This window comes from Nyctibius grandis, chromosome 7 (genome assembly GCF_013368605.1).
Source record: "Nyctibius grandis isolate bNycGra1 chromosome 7, bNycGra1.pri, whole genome shotgun sequence".
Classification (NCBI taxonomy): Eukaryota; Metazoa; Chordata; class Aves; order Nyctibiiformes; family Nyctibiidae; genus Nyctibius; species Nyctibius grandis.
The window spans coordinates 4,107,395-4,126,015 of NC_090664.1; the positions used below are offsets into that span (position 1 = coordinate 4,107,395).

Sequence of the window (18,621 nt, forward strand, 5' to 3'; positions counted from 1 at the left end):
CACTAGAGTTAGAAAACATTTTTAAGGACTCACCTTTCATATTTAAGCACCTACGGTGGAAGCTGGGGGCTTAAGTCTAACTGCAACTTCCCCACAAGGATTTCTGCATCTTTCCTTCAGACTGATGTACCCACAGCAGACTGCCAAAGATGTTACGATAGCTTGGCTCCTAGTCAAATTTTATTTCTGACAGGTTAAAGGAAGATTAAGTAAATCACTGTCATGTCTCAAAGAACTTTTTTTTCCTTTTCTGTTTCCCATGTCTATTTTGACAGCCAATGAATTATTATTCTGCCTATCCTGCTCGTCCTAAGACGATAAGTTGTATAAAAAAAGTTACAGCCTGTCACAATCCTGAAAATAATTTGCTGGGTATCATTTTCCTCCCCTTGCCTGTCCAGTGTGTTTGTCTCTCATCATTAAATAAGGCAACAAAAGTAATAAATATGTTCATTAACATTTAAAAAGTTGATGGAATCCAAGAAGTCTTTCTATATGACTGGTTTGTTGTAAGAAATGTTAATTTATCACTTATCCTAGGTGGAGAATAGTTTATCAGGCAGGGTTGGAAACTTCCTCCCTTATCAACACAAAATGCTTCCAGGATAGAAGACAAAAGCAATGCTGTGGGATGCAGTGGAAAGGAGAATTTAGGCAGACTAATAGCAAGTCAAGATGGAATTTGGCAATCACACTAGATCTCAACAGCAATTCAAACTTAATGATCCCAAGTTTCACTTTACATCTTCTACAAAAGATATTAAATATGAACAAAGTCAATGGCTACAGCACGATTAAGTAAAAAATATGGTACCCAAAGTGATGCAGAGGTCAGACTTGAGAGAGGGGAAAAAACTAAAATCCGAAGCCCCACATGTAGCAATGTATTGCCTCCAATCTTTAATTTTTTTTCTTTTTTTTTTTTCTTTTGAAAATCGGACAAAGGAAAACAAGTAGGTGTTACACAATTGGTTAAGCTCTCTTGTGTAAATTCATTTAGCAGTATTGTGCATACTAAGACATCTTGTCTCAAGACACAGAGGGCTGTGTACAAGTTTAAAATCATTAACTGTTGTTATCCGATAACAACCCCAAACCTGCGACATCCAAGTTTATTTAAACTGAAAGGGTGACAAACATGAAAGCCAAGCACTCCTACTCTTGTCAGCCTTTCCTTCATTCTAACACCAGCCAGAAGGGTCTTGGACTCTTCATAAAATGTCTGGCAAACAAAGGCCCTGTTAATTGACAAGCTATTGCTTTTACTGCTTCCTACCACAACTTGTGGGAATCCTTTAGACCCAAATCAATTCTGCACACAAGCGTTCCCACGAGATGCCACACGCATTCCCATTTGAAGCCACTTACAAGAAGTGCTACAGCCATCTCACATAAAACCTTTGTCTTCGCTGGGTACTTCTGAAACCACTTTCATCCCCTGCAGGGCAGCAGGTTCTTTGTTTGTTTGTTTGCTTACTTTACCCAGGTTCTTTGTTTTCTGCCATCTTACTGCTTTGTTTTCCCTCCAAGACAGTTCCTTGCCTTTGCAAGGAGTGAGTTATAGCAGAGATGTTTGCAGTCTTCATTGCAGCCCAATGCCAATAAAAAATAGTCCCCTCATCAGAGGCTGCCTGTTAACAGCTCTCCTTTATTGTTAAAGCTCTGTGTACTTAATTCTTCTTTGTCAATAAGAACAATCAATCTCAGCCTGTTAATTAGGAAAAGTTTAAGGAGACAGGGGACAGACACCTGACAGCATAAGCTCTGTTCCTTTGCTCTCAAGAATGACAGCAACCTACGCTCAAGGTATAAGCCTTTCTTATCACCATTTAAAAGTGGTCAACCTGCACTATTTTTTTCTTTATATGCTTTAGGAGTGCAAAATCCATCCTGCTATGTGCTTTCATTTCCTTTAAATGATAAGAAGCCCTAGCCACTTCTCTGTACTGCAAGAGGTTGTTCATGCAATGCACAGTTGGGGGGCCCTTTAGGTACCCAGGAAGTTTTAAGTCTTTCATGGCTTCTAGTATCACTTAATTCATTAATTATCACAATACCATCTTGGATCATCAAACTGGAAAGATGGTCTCTGTCTAAACAAGAGCCTTACAAAGGCAGAGCTCCTTCCTCCAGTTCCTCAGTGTTTCCACCCTCCTTTTCCAGCAGGAAAAATTCCCGCAGAAATCTGCCAAATCACCCTTTTATCTTTCTTCACATTCTTCTTCCACACTCTCTTCTCTCAGGTACAGGAATGCATGTCCTTATGACATAAAGCACAATAGGCACTCATCTTTGACTAGTGGCCATAGATACCATCTCAGAAATAACAACAACTGGGTAGTGCTACCTATGTAAAACAATGGACAAGAAGAGAGAAGAACAGCTGGAAGCAGACCCCTCTGACTGCAGAGCCAGAGGAGCATGGTCCATGCTGAAGCACGGAAGGTAAATTTGAACGGCATCCTGAAGGGCAGAAGGGGCGAGCAACGGGCTCTGAGGAAGGGATACGGGAAACACGCTGCTTGATCCGGGCTCATGATCCTTCAAGAGTCACCTAGATCTTCAGGAAGCTGCTCAATACCTCTGCTCCCCTAGAAATGTGCCCAAACTGGGCACAGTCTCTCGCTTCACAGAAAGACTCCTTCAATCCTCACCCAAATTAAAAGTATGATGAAGGGTTTCTTCAGCCTGAGCGGGGAACACACTCTGACTAGGTGAGCTAGGAAGCTCTGCAGGTAGGAGAGATGTAGGATTAAATTCAAATATCCCCAGAGGGAGGAAATGAGACCTTGCCACAGAAAGATGCTTTCTAAAGTCTGAGATTTCAAGTGCTTATGAATACGAAATCATTTACACTGAATAATTACACTGAATTATGCTCACTTGCATTGCTATTCCAGAGTCGACTTGTATTTCAGAAAAACTGTGATTAATTTTATTTTTAACTTTACTCCATGACTTTTATTAAAACTATTTTAACTTTTTTTCAAAGGCACATTTTTTGAGAAAATGTTTGCATTTTTTTGAGAGAAATCAGAAGAAAGATTAAAAATGGCTATGCATGTCAATGAGAGAAAAAAAAAACACCTCACATTGTTTTCTAACCAATATTTTTTTTTAAAAATGTCCAAACTAATTTTTTTTAACTTTGATATTTCCAAAATTAAAGGAATTTAGTATTTCAGACATGGCACATGTAGTGTACAATCCCCATGGAAGTGGATATACTTTTTGAAGTCTGAAGAAAATCAGATACAGAAAGAATATATAACAGGACACTGTCTATGCATCTATGCTGCATTATTTTTCTTGCTGAAGTTCAGCACATACCAAGTACTTGCTCTTCCACACCTACCTGCTCAGACATACCTCTTCACTTACCTCAAAGATTGTGGTTTTATTAGGCTAGTCAGAAAACTGAACTTTCTAGCCTTGCAAAAAATCTGCAGACAAACTTATGGGGAGTTCCCAGAGAGACATGGTGAGCATCCCTCCGTATCCCATTTCTGAATGCTTACTGCTCTCCGTTTGCATCCATCTATAAGCCAACCACTTCTACTTATGTCACTAACTTTGAGAAAGTGAACACTCCTCCTAGCAAAAGATCAACTCATTGCTTCTCCACTCCTTACTACAACTCTTTGTCTCCGTTTCTTAGCCCCCGAAGTGGGGGCAGACAGTGTCTGCCAGAGTTTGGAACTGAATCAAAGCAGCTAGAGTACATGGAAATTTGGGAAGATCAGCATTTGGCACTGCACTGAGGATGGAAATTTGAATTTAGACATAGCTTCTGCTACCAGCCTTCACTGAGGACACACTTAATTGCGTGTTCCCCTGAGTTTCCCAGTAGACTGGAGTACCTCCCCCGCAATCCATTGTGGTGGGAACGTATTTCAGCAGCTCCCAATATCTGTTAAAACCAAGCTGTCAAAGCAGTATCAGGGTGCTTTATCACCCAGCTGACTGCAGGGGTGGGATCCATCTCAGCTATCTTCAGCCATCTCAGAGGCCAGGGAGCCGGGTAGGCTCCCTCTGTAGTTAGTGGGGGCAGATAGGCATCTGCAGAGAGTAATCCATCCCACCTCTCTCTCTCTCTCCATTAACTGAAGAGAAGCCCAGATAAGTAGTTCAGACCAGACACATTACTTCTGAATGGCTGGAGCTAGACAAGATGAATTCCACCCTCAGCATCCAAAACACTAACATATGTAGTTTCTCATTACTTATCACAGTTGCAACGCCTGTTACTCATTGATTTAAGAACAGATTTCCTTGGTGCGATTTCCTTTTCTTTGTGCAAAGCTTTCATTATGCAGTTTTTGCACCCTAGCACTCAGGAACGTAAGTGACGAGACATTTCCTGCACAGACCCATGTGTACACCTGCAGACCAGGACCTGTATGCGTCTTGAGTCCCTCTGAACACGCCTGAGCAGCAGTGTAAAAGCCCCCAATGATGCAAAGGAGATTGAGCCAAGGATGCTTTTAAATTCAGCTCCCCAAGGGCCCCAAACCTCCACGCTCTGCTTCCAGCCATTTGGGTTTCACTTGCTTCAAATCATTTTGGAAGAGCATCTAAGAAGCAAAACAATACTGCTTGGGGACAAAACGTGCGTGACCGCCCTGCCAACGGTCGTCCCCACGACATGCCTCCCTGCAGGACAGACAGACAGCATGACCCTTCCTGCTCCTGGCCCTCGATCATCCCAGTAATGCCGTAATCCAGCCTTCCAACCGTTTCCCAAGCGGGTCTGCTCCTCTCTCCCCGCGGGGGTGTGGAGGAAGACGTGTCCTGGGCTGGGGCGTCTCCATAGTTCTGCGTGCTCTCAGCATGGTGGTACCTCGTACCGCCGCATGCCTCGCATGCCGAAACACGCAGCGCCCATGGTCTGGGTAACAGCAGTGTGAGTCAAAAGGGGCTAGTTATGAGTTTGGATACTACCATTCAAAGATAAGCTTCTCCATGGTTACCGCTCTCACACAAGGTCACTTTCCTGCCAAACCTCCTCTCCTCCCTCCCTGGCTCTGTCTCCTTCCCCCTTCACTATTATTTTTTTTCCAAACGTGCTACATCAAAAGAGAAAATGAAAACATTTAAGATAATCACAGTCTGACTATTTTAATGCAGGCTGTAGGAAAGGAAACATGTAAGCCAAGTGCTCTCACTGTGCAAGCAGAAACACACTGTCGACCCCATAAAAGTAGTATCTGAGAAATAACACTTGATTAAAGCAGCCAGTCCTTCATTTAAGTAGGTGCTTATGGTAGGGAAAATATCCAAGGTTTCTCTAGAACAGACCACTGGTCTATCACGAAAAGCAGGAACAGGCCAGACAGATGAATTATTGTGAGAGCTGGGTTTCAGCCGGGGTGCGAGGAGATCCCTATTATCCCGTCCACCTTTCTTACACAAATGCCTCTCCCCGGAGAAACCGAGTCATTAAAAGTCAGCTCGTTCACTCCTGACAGGCAATATGCATTGAGTGAGAGGTGATATGTTTTCATTCTCCACAAGAAATCTTAGTCGCCCCAAGGAGCGGCTCGCTCAGGAGAGCAGTAATGGAATACAGGGCTTTCATCTCCGCCTCACTGCCACGAGCGCGGCCTGGCTCGGTAGCAGCCCAAAAGTTATTAACTAATGGGTTGTTTCGGTGACCTACATGAAATGAGTTTGGTGGGTTTGGTCCGGTTTTCAGTACACAATAACTAGAACCACAAGTGGTGTTGAACAGAAACCGTATGAATGAGTTGAGCGTGCAGCGGGTAAGGACTGGGTGAGTTGCCCACACGTAGCCGTGCCGTTGCTTTCCCCACCCTTCAGGGCCGAGGAGCGCAAGGGGAGCGTGGCAATCAGCCAGTCTGCTCTGCTGAGACCAGCATCCCCAACCCCTAAGATCCCCGTTTTGTCCTCATTTGCACAGGCAACACGTGTTAAAAACAAACCCCCAAAAAAAATCTTAACAATCATTTAACATTCTTTAGGAGCTCGATAGTATCTAGTATGCACCGCTTTGAGCTGAAAATACCACAAACTTGAACTACCAAAGAGCTTTCCAAAGACTGAGCCCCACAGTCCAGGCTTGCCGATGCGTGCTGACTTTTCAGTGCATCATTTTGCAACAGTAAAATTCCTTTTTTGTAATTCATTCCTCATTTTAATACATTTAGTGAGAGTGGGACAACCCTACATCTCTCCAGGAAAACAAACCACAGCCATCTCTCTTTACTTTCTTCCTGTTCAATGCTGCCTGCAGTACCAGCCTGAGCTATCCCCAGGACAGTGATGGCTTTTGAAGTCCAGAATAATCCACCACTAGAAAAGCTCACTCCCAAGTAAAATTCAGAATTCACCCTGAAATGAGAGTGGCTTGAATTCTTACACCACCACCTCCCACCAAAATACCTTAGCAATAATTTATGCCACTTCCTCTGCTGCGTTTCCACAAAAGACTCGCTCAATAGTTACAATCTGAAATCCCAGAAGAAATCTAATTTGTGGTGAGGAGCTACCTTTCATCTGTTAAAGCCTGCACAAGTTACAGCACATCACACACAAGCCTGTTCCCACCACATCGCATGACTAGATAGGTATCTTTAAATAAGACATCCACCAACTGCTTAGATAAGTGGTTCACTGAGGTCCCATTCTGAAAAGGAAATGGATGTAAAGCAGGCAGCAAACCACTATCACAGTCCTGAGGGTACCCCCCCATTATTTGCTTCGAATTTAAATTACAGAGGAATTAGCATGGGCCCAAATTCTGAACAAAACGGGCAGAGGGTAAAAAAAGGCATTGTAGAGAGAGAGAAGGGAGGTCAGGTGTGGCTTACGCATAGATGGCATTTATTTTGCTGTCAGTGAGATTCAGAATTAGAGCTGGACATTTTATACAGATGTCATTAACATCCAAGACCGTCATACCATCTTTCTCGGAAGGGTTCATTAAGCCTCTTGCTTGAGGCTTTAAATGTCTTACTGTCAGTAGCTGATGCGTTTTCTTCTCTAATGTAGCTGAGACTGGCAACTGTCAAGGAAAGACCATCAGGTCTGACCCTATATTCCTATATTTCTTTACGTTGCTCTCCCCAAATATCTCCCACCTCCCATGTTCTTCTCGGCACAGTTGCTTTTCTTATTTAGGAAACAAAGAAAAGTTGATCAAGGAGATACTGGAACACCAACAACTGGGCAATAGGCAATACCTGTACAGTACTTATGAAAGAGCAAAGCACAGCCTGAAAAGACTCAAGCATGTCTCCACAGACTTCTCAACCATTCAGACCTGCCTTCCCCTGAGGAACATGACTAAGGAGAGCCAGAGTGTAAAGCTACTGCTTTACAGCTGAAGCTAAAGTGGAAGGGGGACCCACTGAGCACAAAGGGAACAACGTTCCTCAGCCTGGGACAGGAGGCATTCAGCAGAGCAGGAGCCCAGGGCGTAGATCACTGTGACATGTGTGACAGCATATTTTCATTATTACAGGATTAAAACTTAAAAAACAAAAAAACAAAAAACCCACAAACAAACAAACAAAAAAAAGAAACAAACTGACCTGAGCAGCCTACTTCTCCACAGGAGCATTAATGATTAAGCGTAAATTAATTTTGCAGATTACCAGGATTTTTTTCCCCCAACAGTCGAAGTTCTCTGCAGCAGCTTCATTAAATGTGTGTGTGTTTCTATGTATAAATACATATTAATTTTTGAATTCTATCCTTCTGTCCTCCCTTTTTTATTTTATTTTCATGATGCAGGAGAGCTGTGTCTGGTACTGACAAAACTCTTGGCATTCCACTGAAATGTAAAGTTCCCAGGCCTTGCATTTTCTGCTGATAACTGGCCCATCGATTGCAACAAAAGCAGTGATTTGAACTTTGCATTTTACTGGTCTCACAGATCACACCAATGAAGTCAAAGTTATCTGCCCCAGCTCATACAGCATTATCTTTTAACTTAATGGAAGTGAAAGAGAAGCCTATGCTCATTACCCAAAGGATGCAATTATTACTTCCTCTCTATATTGTTGCTAGTCAAGGATAAAAATCCAGGATATGACCTTTCATTAAGTGTCAAGCCAAAATCCACCTGGGACAGCCTAAGGAGGCTACCCTCATCCTTTCACTCAGTAATTCAGAGCAAAGGCCCTTGCCACATACAGCTGAAAGGAATCCTTGCAAAAGCTCAGTTTAAGGAAACATCTTAGAAATGTTGACCAATAGATGAAACCCAAAAAGCTTTCTGTCTCCTCCTGCACGATCCCATTGCAAAAAAAGGCATCACTAATTTAACACGTCAACCCTCTCCCAAATATCCTGCTCTATCTGCATACAGTGTAACGTCACAAAAAAAAAAAAATATTATAAACTCAGAATATGAGTGATATAATGGATTAGTGCAGTAAAATCTTTAATAGAAACCTGAATTCCAAGAGAAGAATGCATAATAGTGTTGAATTCCTTATATTTTTTGCTTTGTTATGGCAATAACAACATGCCTTTTGAAGTTCATACAGGGAGATACAATGCCAAAGGCAAATACTTACAATACAAGAGCACTTGGTACATTTATTTCCTTCAGGCCTAAATTCTTCTCCTTCATTGTAATGTCTCCCTTCAAATATACAACCTGGAAAACAGTATTTGAATAAGTTTAGCTCAGGATAGCATGCTGCCTTTTTGCTATACCACACCCCACCAGAGGACAACACAAAAAGCAACCTACCTGATACAAATCACTTCAGAAGCCGTTGCAGAGGCCTTGAGAACCCCAAAATATCTTTTTGGGGAAAGAAAGCATCATTCTATAGCAGATAAATTTGCACCAGTGAAGATAAGGCTAAGTCAGGTCTTCCATTAAAAGTGGCTTTGAAACACTTTTCTAAGCTATTTGCTTTATACTACTCATACTTACTCCCTGAGTTTATATTAGATGTTGGCAGAAATTATAACAAATTAGAATATAATAAACACACTATATCACAGCTGGAGCAGTGCTTACCTACAAAACCTCTGTTAAAATCAAATTAGCCCATAAAACCATGTTAATTTACCACTGTGCTTCACAAAGGCAACTCATTCCCACTCCCTTTCAAAAAGTGAGTCTCCTTTTTTAGGATTACTCTTATACTTCCCCTTCTAACAAAATCCCAGTCATCAGCCAGGCAAACCCAGATGACACACCTTCTGAAAAATGACGTAAATACATACGTGGATATTGCCACAGGCTATTGCCTATGCATCCCCTAGTCTGCACGTCCTCTGCTAAAAAATATTAAGCCTGCTCTTCTTGTGTCATTTAGGTCATTGCGAGCCACTGGCCCACATTTTAGTAACTTATCAAGTACAACGGAGAAGCTAGAGGCAACCTCCCAAGTAATGATGGTTACCAATAGAAATAGAGTCGCACATGTGGAACAGCACCTTCCCATGAAATCTCACCTGGACACACTGGACAACACATTCCCATGAGTTTGGAAGGGTTTTTGCAATGGACAACACACTGTACCTCCGACTCTACTATCACTCCTTCCTGAAAAAGAAGCAGATCAGACATGGTCACTGTTAGCATTGTGGTTGCTTCAACAAGCAAAAAAATCCACAATTACTAGCGGTACAATTAAAGCACAGTACATGCTGCGGAGCACTGGATTTCATAACCTCTTTTCTTTCTGTACCTGCTGCCTGCTATCAGGATTGAGGCTAATCCACAGTCAAAAGATCCACTTGAGTCTCCCTGACTCCAGACACAGGATTTGCCTTAAAATGCATCAGGTAAGAGACCAACCACCTTCTTAGGCAAAGGAATCCTGCTTTATCAGGAATCCTTAGCCTCAGCAATCTGCCATGCAGCTCTAGTGAAAACAGGCCAGACGCAAAGCCTTCTCGTCCCTCTCCCCTTGGAGGAAAAAAGACTTAGAAAGCAGATAAAAGCACCTTGTTCTGTAGAGGGGAGACGCTTATCTTTGATGCCTCGCCTGATAAGAATTAGTAAATTAACATTTCCTGTACTTCTTGTTCAAGAAGTCAAGAGTCCTTCTGAACAAATCTGGGTGTGAGGATCTGTGCACAAAAGGCTGCTACTTTTTTTGCTGCTTGCAGCTTTGCATTTGGAGTCAAGGGAAACCTGTTTTTTAAATGTGTGGGTCTAGGGTAAACAGGATCTCCCAGTTCTGCATTTAGACAATGAAACAGGCAATAAAGAATTGCTCATTTAATGTAGCTAGTAGTGACCAGAGTATCTAAATTCAAGTTGTATCTTTTCATTAAGAGCAAGTATATACAACACTGCTGCTCCAGCTTAATTCTTCTCAGTGCACTTGTCTTTAAAAACATGGGTGGGTTTTGTAGAGCAGAAGTATCACAGAAAAAGAGAAAAATCTTGAAACCCTTTTCTCGTGTTTCTAGAAGCTCTTCATACTCATTCATTTCTCCTCTTCCCAACAGTTGTGATTCTTAGTAGCTGTCCAAGTGTTACTATTAAAACTGGATCAAATTATCAGCAAAAATTACAGATCTATTCAGAGACAGAAACTAAAATTACCTACATAATTACTTGGTTTACGCCTGAAAATGGACAATCTTGCAAATGCTATCGTTGCAGATAGGTAATCTACCAAAAATACCACTGTGCTAACAGCACAGGAGCCCAGGAAAAGAAGATTTGGTTGTGGGTTTCTCTTAAAGAACATCCCAAGTAAAAGCCATGGACACATACAAGTGGCCAAATACTAAAATAATAATTTGTATCTCAGAAAAGGCTTAGCATTCTGAAAAATGAGGACTAATTTCAGGATCAAGACAGCAGGAAATGGCAGGGCTACGTACCTCTCCTTCAGCAATGTTTGGGCGCTCAAGCCACATAAAACCTACGTTTCTGAATGTTTGGTTATAGCTGGCCACATCTGAGTGGATTTAAATTACTTTAAATGCAAGTTCCATATTGTGCTTTGGATATAAAATATTTGAGGTTGTTTGGATTGATAAAAAAAGGCTCAAAAATCTCATGGGAAAAGCTCATGACTCGATTATCATGATGCTGATGCCATCCTTACCTGGCACTGGTATGTAACACAGGGATTGCTAGGGAGGTGCCATTTCATAGAGCTGTTGTACGTATTTCCTCCAAAACTGCAATCTAGAGGAAGAGACAGAAGCACATCAGTTAGGCTGAATGCAGTCATCGTTTGGGAGGCTGCTCATGAGGATCACAGAGCAGCATCCTAAATGAGATCCGTCTTCTCCCCTGGGTTAACAGAAGAGGTAGAGCTGAGAGCTGGGACCGACAAAAGGGATCGTGCCCTGGGAGGGCTGGAAGAAACCCCCGTCTCAGATGTCTGCTCTTGGTGCATGACCGGCCAAACTCCTTATAAACTACGACCGTTCAAGACAAACTGAAATCAGTGACAATTTACTTAAAAAATAGATGTTGGTGGCTGTTCTGCTGTCCATTCAGGAGCTGCTCAGCCACCCACGCACTGGAGGCAGGAGAGGGGGTAAAAGAAGAGCTGGAAATGTTCATCATCCAGCCTGGCCATGCTATCCTCATCCATTAACCAAAACCCCTGGGAGATCTCTTCAGCCAGCACATCTCAGCATGGATGCACGGATATTGGCAGAGCTACTCCTTCTTTATACCTTTTTCGCTTTCATGACAGAAGGGATCAACATCCACATACACTAAAAGCCATCAGGCTCTTCTGTGTGGGTGGTGAATCTCTAAGTGGGGAGATTTTGGAGTCCCACAGGGTTTGGCTTTATATGTCTGTGGGTGTTATATGACAACTTTGTTAACAGAAAATAGGCTGGTTTGCCCGTGCGCAGGATCAGTAAGTATTTTTTGTGCAAAATGAAGTTTCTTTGAGCTGTTCGAAAAAAAAAAAACACTTTAATTTTCATATTTTTTAATTACGTATTCTTACTAGTTCCCTTCCCATTCTTTCACTGTTTTCTAGTATTTTGCAAAAGGGAAAACCGAAATAGAACACAAAGAATAAATATCTCACCAGAAAAGCAAAACTAGAAAAGACATATTAAGTGGAAATAAAATATTTGTTTTAAAAGAGTTAGTTTATTAATGCAAAATTGTTTCAATTAAAAATTAAGTCTTTGGAGAGCAAAAGTGTTTGAAAAAAATTTTTTTAAAGCAACACATACCCCATTTTCTGCAGGAAAAATGCCCATTTTCTATTTACTGCTCTGAGGGTTTTTTCCTAGTCTATTTTATTCAAAATAAGCTTGATCAAAGAGCCCATGAAACCAACAGGAGTCCTGCCAGAGAGTTTGAAACACAGACATATACATAAAGTCACCAAGCATAAAACTACAATCAGTCAAACAATGCCCAGGGCACCATTCTCTCCCCACACCCTCCCTCAGCAGCTACTCTAAATCACTCTCTGCTGTGCAGGGCGCACTGTCCTGAACTGCTTTGGGCTACGTTTTATGCCCTCCTGAAAATAAAGGCAAGTTATGGGCCCCACACCAGTAAGCCCACTGTATAAGAAAACTTGAGGGTCACAGCTCCAAAGTGCTGAGGAACTTAAAATACCCACAAAATCATTTTGTATTCAACCCCAAATCTAAAGAAAACCCAATATACAGCGATCATTTACAAATGTGTTAACTGCCTCCAGTTAAGATCTGAGACAACAGAAGATTTGTACTTCGGGATTTGCAGCACTCGGACATTTTTCCATGCTAAGTACAGAGCAACACAGGAGAAATCTGCAGATGCTGTGGCCATTTCACTTACCTAAGCTGAAACAGGTATGTTTTTAAAACAGTTGATCAGTAGTCTAAGAGCTGGCTGTGATAATTTAATCTTTGACAAATATTGAAAGGTACAAAGTATACACCTGAATATTTTAAGTAGCAAAGCCTCTATGAAGCACTTTTGAATAATAAAGGAGTGTTCAGATTCTCAGCATATTAATAAAGTTCTGCGTGAGCTCTCACACACAGGCCAACGTGTCAAAAGAGGAACGTGAAGCCCTATACTCCTCTTATGCATTTGGAAGACCCATTTCAAAAACCACCAAGCTAATCTTGCAGCACAGTCTCACTTACTGCTCACTGCAAACCCTGATGAGTAGCAGAGCCTGTTCAATGCATTTTAGTATCCCCAAGTTGCAGAAGTCCAAGCCATACTTGCATACTGGTCCCAGTCCGAGAAAGAGTTTACATGCTGGACACTCAAGATGGAACAAGCTGCGTTGTTAAATATCCGTGTGTGTATTTACCAGATGGGTCTGGTGTCTTCAGCATGGTGCAGAAGCAAGGGCCAGGTTGGAAACCAACAACTGCAAAATACCTTGCATATTTGCTCACCAATTATGTTCTTTAATTTAAAATGTTTTCTCTGTAAGAAAGCTAATGACCCTGGGCTAATCTGCATGTACAGACGTGCATATTAAACTGAAATTTTCAGCTCAAGGATTAGTCTAGTCGAGAAAGCATGGAGGTTGTGTGTCCATGCAGTCACCACTCCTCTCGCTTGAAGTGCACATCCAAGCTACGCAACAAAATCCTCTGCCCTGCAGTGCCAGCATTGTCCCTGTGGAAAGCAGCAAGGAGGAAGCCAAACTCCACCTGCCCAGGAGCCACTTCTGTCACATGGTGCTGGCAGCACTAGTGGACGGCACACCAGACGTAACTATGGCAGGGAGAGCTTGCAGGCAGCAAAAGGGAAATTTAGAAATGGAGACCAGGATGAAAAAGTCTGCAGAAGCATTGGAGATACTAAGACTGCTCCTGAGCTTTGGCACAGGCCAGCAGATTGAACAAGGGAGTCAGAGCAGCATCGTGCAAGCACCAACGCGAGGCACTGTGGGAGCTGGATTTCATCAGATGCAGTTGAAGGAAACAGCACAAAAGGAGAATTAGCCAGTAACACAGGCAGGCTTGGCGAGAGCTGGGGGAAGGCTGAAGGTCAGGCAAACTGAAGGCAGGGCAAGAAAGGAAGTGCTTTACAACCTCTGTGTGAGATTTTAACTTGTCCCTGACCAGAGGTGTGCCCTGTCACTCTGTCCTTTGTATGCCCCAGAGCTACACCCACCACTTGCTCTTCAAAAGGAAAAGGAAACAAAGCCCGCGTGCCAGCTAGTTTTTCTGAACCTCACTTTCAATGTACAAATCTCTCAGCTGACACCTGCAAACATATACCTGGACTTTCCTAGCCCACCTATTCATAGCATAGAAGTTTATGAGCCTCACCTAAATTCAGCTGAGTTGAAACCCACCTGCCTCCATGCACCAACCCAGTTGAGCCATTCTAGATCATCCATCATTAAAGGTCCACCACACTTGGCTTGAAAAGTAGTAGTCACTGAATATCTCATGTCCAAAGGCATCAGCAAAGTCCCTGATGCCAATTTCTACAACCAAGTATGGCAAAACATACTTCAAGTTCCTAAAAGCCATTTTAATTCCCTTTGGTAATATTATTACATTAACGTACTGTCTCTGTTGCCATTTGAAAGGCAGAGCAGGAGAAAAAAATAAATCAAGAAAGATCAGAGCTTAGCACAATCACTTAAATGCTATCCATTTACTTTTGCCTGAATACATACTTCAAACAAAACTTTAAAGGAAAGAGCTACAGAGAAGGTTTTCAAGAAGGGAACCCGAAAAGCCTGAGAATGTTCTAAGGAGTACATGAAAAGTGACAGATTCAACATTAATAGGTAAATTTGATCCCGTGACATATACCCCATTAAAAAAAAATCCTTTAGGGTTCCATATATGGAAGGAATTTAAATATCAGCGGCCTATATCAATTTTAATGGAGCTACGGTGATTCATATCAGTCAAGGAGGGTGTCCTAATTTTTTAGTCTTTCCTGCTTCTCTCTTTAAGAATAGCTGGTGTTTTATTAATGTAAAATATTAACTTTCAGTTAGTTGTAGGTTTTGTTCCTATTACCTACTTCAACCCAAATAGTTCAGATAAGTTCTGGATAAACATGCAAGCTGAAAGTTGCTTATCTGAGTCAAACCAAACCACTGAATACTTCGAAGTTGGTCAATTGTTGTACATGCAGTGGAAACTGCTAATTACCTTCTAGTCACCTCATAAAGGCAAAATGACCCTCTAGACTTGAGTCATTCCTGCACAAAAAATAATGACAGTTAAATTGCTTCTAATATACTAATTTAGCTACTTTGTTTCAATATTGTACACGCCTTACTTGAGCACCTTAGTTTCAAACATAATAAACTAACTTTTGGCTGATTTAATTTGAGAGAGAGCAATTTAATTCCAAAACAAGCGTCCTCACACAGAATTGGACTGGAATAACAAAAGAGGCAAATTATAGCAGATTTTGTTATTGGCATGTGGACAAATTGACAATCAGGCAGCCATTTGTCTTTCCAAATCCAGTTAACATTGTTCAATGATCCTTTCTTTTCTTCCCCATACACCTCAGCACAGAGCGGTATCATGAAGATGGGGAAACTGTCAGAGATAGTTTAGTAGTACAAAAGCTCAACCAGTGTCCTCAGGAGTTCATTAAAAACAAGCCTTTATTACTCAATTTGACATTGCCTAATAAGATTCCAGAAGAGATTTTTGCTTATTTTAGGCTAATGAGAATTTTATAGACAAGTCATTTCTGTATTCTCCCAAGAGAAAGTGATAGATTGGTGCACAATAGCCTGGCTCCCCATCCCTTATTTCTTCAGCATCTTTCTTCTCCCATTATGTCTTTTTCTTACATTCCCTCCACTTTCTATTTAAAAAAGTAACCTCTCTACTGGCATGGAAAATAAACATTAGGAAAAAGAAAACAGTCAGAAGACATGTTTTATTTAGTGTTTGATAAATTAATCCTCAGGGAGGTATCCAGGCACGCTAACACTAAATATCAGTTCTAGTGAAAAAAAAAAAAAAAAAAACAAACCAATAACTTGCACATTCTGCAGTATTTCCCTGGCATGAAATCTGTTGGCCAAAATAAGAGAACTGTGAATCACACATACACCTATTATAAAACATATTTTCACATGTCTTAATTATGGTAAAGCCATTGACAGCTACTAGAAAATTAAACTTCCTATTGGGTAACCCTGGTCTTCATTTGTCAACACAGGAGCATGAAAATATATACAAAATCTCCCATGTTTATTAAGTCTGACTCTAAACAGTGAAAATCCAACTCTCTCCTCTGTAACTGAGTACAATCAAACCTATTTGCAGCTGAGCCATCGCAATTACAATACCCAAGGGACGCAAGGCGCAGGGGCCGTATAAAGGGCGTACAACACAGCAGAGTAAAGTGTCCATGGGGGTGAGCTGTGCCAGGCTGCACGGTTCACGGGCATATGATGCAAAGCAGCTCATATTCGCTGAGCAAACAGTGGCAGAAATAAAGACATCAACTCCTCTTGGTGCTGTTTGTGCCCCCTGCACCCCACCAGAACTGAATTTCACCTTCCCAAATGTCTTGTGTTTCACAGAGATATATAGATAGATACATAGATATATACATAGGGGGGAAAAAGTCACTCTGCAGGGTCCATAAGAACCTCATGACCCAAAATGCTGTGTAGTTAGAGCTGCCATTGAATCTTGAGCTGATACTCCACGTGTTTGCCAAGCCTGGCAGCTGGAGAACTCTGACCTCTCATGGTTAGGAGGGGTGTCATGAATGATGTTGCTTGGTGGCACAATTACTTGCCATTTATACCCGATTTTCTCACACCAGCAAAATCATTCATGATCATTAACAGCTTACAGATTCAAAGTTACAGTAAAACAAATTCTTATTCCAGTATTAAGTGTCCTAAGATGTTTATCATGTTGTTCCAGAGAAACATTATATGTGAATGGTGTGTGAAGCCTCCATCCTGGTCTTCAGTTCCCTTTTACTTTGCTGCACTGGAAACAATGTCCACACACAAGATACAAGTGCATCCATGTATCACCACGGAGGTCTTGTTCTATTTTCTAATACAAGCATCCTGAACAACTTCTCTGTGATTGTAAAAGTTCTGGGTAACGGGTGTTTGACTGCAGAAGTATTTATACCAACATGACAAGATAGTTCATTAAAAGCTTCTTACATAAATGGAAAATTATATTAACCAAGGTAATAAGAAAACCTGAAATTTGAGGCGCTGCTGAACACAATAGTACACACCAGATATTCAAGGGATATGAAATGTATGTGCTAAGACCTTTGTAAGAAGAGTTAACTCAAAGGAAGAACGGAGACAGAGAGACCTTTTCTTAGACATAACCAGAAGTAATCAAAGCTGGCACCATGATGATACTGGATGATACTGTCCTTAGCAGCTATATGTTGCTCCTACAGAATCCCTGCCTTTACTTGAAATACAAAGCTAGAAACTGACTGAATGTTGAGATGAACCTGTACCTCCAACCTCAAGAAACAGGCCTCCTGGTTCAGAGCTGGAGCACTTTACCAAGAGACTGAGAGACAGTGAGAAAGGCCAACAGACCGGTTAAGACCTGATTATGTCCCTAAACCATCTCTTTCCATAACCAGTCTCTGACAGATGCCAGGACTAGATTATTCAGATGAAGGTGAAAAATATTTTAGTAGGAAAATATATAATTCTCTTCCTAGCCCATCCCCCTCCATCCATCTATTTACGTTGTACCCTTGTCTCTTGAGCGTGCAAGGATGGGCTGCAAGTCATAGTGCCCCATCAGGGCCCCACACAAAGGCCCCCCCAGTCAGTCTTACAGCAGGGCACCAAACTGGTATTGGGTATCTCATACTAGGGGTGTCCAAACACCTAAACCTTGGAACAAAGTGCCAAATGTATGTATGGCTCCTGCAGGGCATTAATAGAGTAGCCAGAACACTGATAAACTCATAACCTTCCTCTAACTTCCTTTGCCAGCCAGCTCTAATAGTTGATATTGGCTGCAATCCTCAACCATAATATTTGATATCCTTTCCAAAAAATGCACAATTAACTACGATAGCTTTGGATAGTCAATATTCCGGGGAACTAGCACTGCTGTTGCCTGCACTCTGATTCCATTCTCTGGTAGACTCCAGATCAATGGAGCACAGCATGTGAACCTCTAAGATCATTAATTAATTTAAAAAAAAAACAAACACAACAAAGCACCCCACAGTAACTCTCAAAAGTTAACAAGGGCAGAAAAAGTGAAATTGCACATGGGAAGTGAAAGAAACTTCAGAACAACAAATCATATCTGTTGTAACAAATACCCACCAATTTTGTCTTTGCACGTCCATGGAAGATTCAAATTCTTAGGATGAAAGAGTAGAATATTGTACACAATTTTAGAAATACAAAATTCATGCAGCCCTGAGCCAGTAATACCACTTCTTCAGAGAGTAAATAACTTACTATTAGAGGTGTAGAGGGCTCTATATCCAAGTGACAGGTCTCCATCCAACTAAATGAGAAAATGCTGCCAAATCTATTTCTATAATCTCAATGACCTCATATGTTTTCATTAAACATATTAAATAAAATGACACATGAAAAGTGGCCCATTTATCCTACGCTAAAGTAATAAGAGGGCTTAATTTTTTAATATTTTCAAAATGAATAGTATGCTAGAGGTATATAGTATGTTTCATAAACTACAGTAAGTATCTGTCAGAAGAATAATCTCTCT

General features: G+C 41.4%; 1 protein-coding gene across 2 annotated transcripts in view; it reads right to left on the bottom strand.

The window, feature by feature from the left end:
* The window catches only part of BMPER (BMP binding endothelial regulator), a 148,987-nt gene that overhangs the window by 100,894 nt on the left and 29,472 nt on the right, over nt 1-18,621 (bottom strand). For both annotated transcript variants that reach the window (XM_068405195.1, XM_068405194.1), the window contains exons 4-6: nt 11,052-11,134; nt 9,439-9,529; nt 8,544-8,626 (exon numbers count right to left, since the gene is read on the bottom strand). In XM_068405195.1, the coding sequence (XP_068261296.1) occupies nt 8,544-8,626; nt 9,439-9,529; nt 11,052-11,134 (257 nt within the window). The remainder of the gene's footprint in view (nt 1-8,543; nt 8,627-9,438; nt 9,530-11,051; nt 11,135-18,621) is intronic.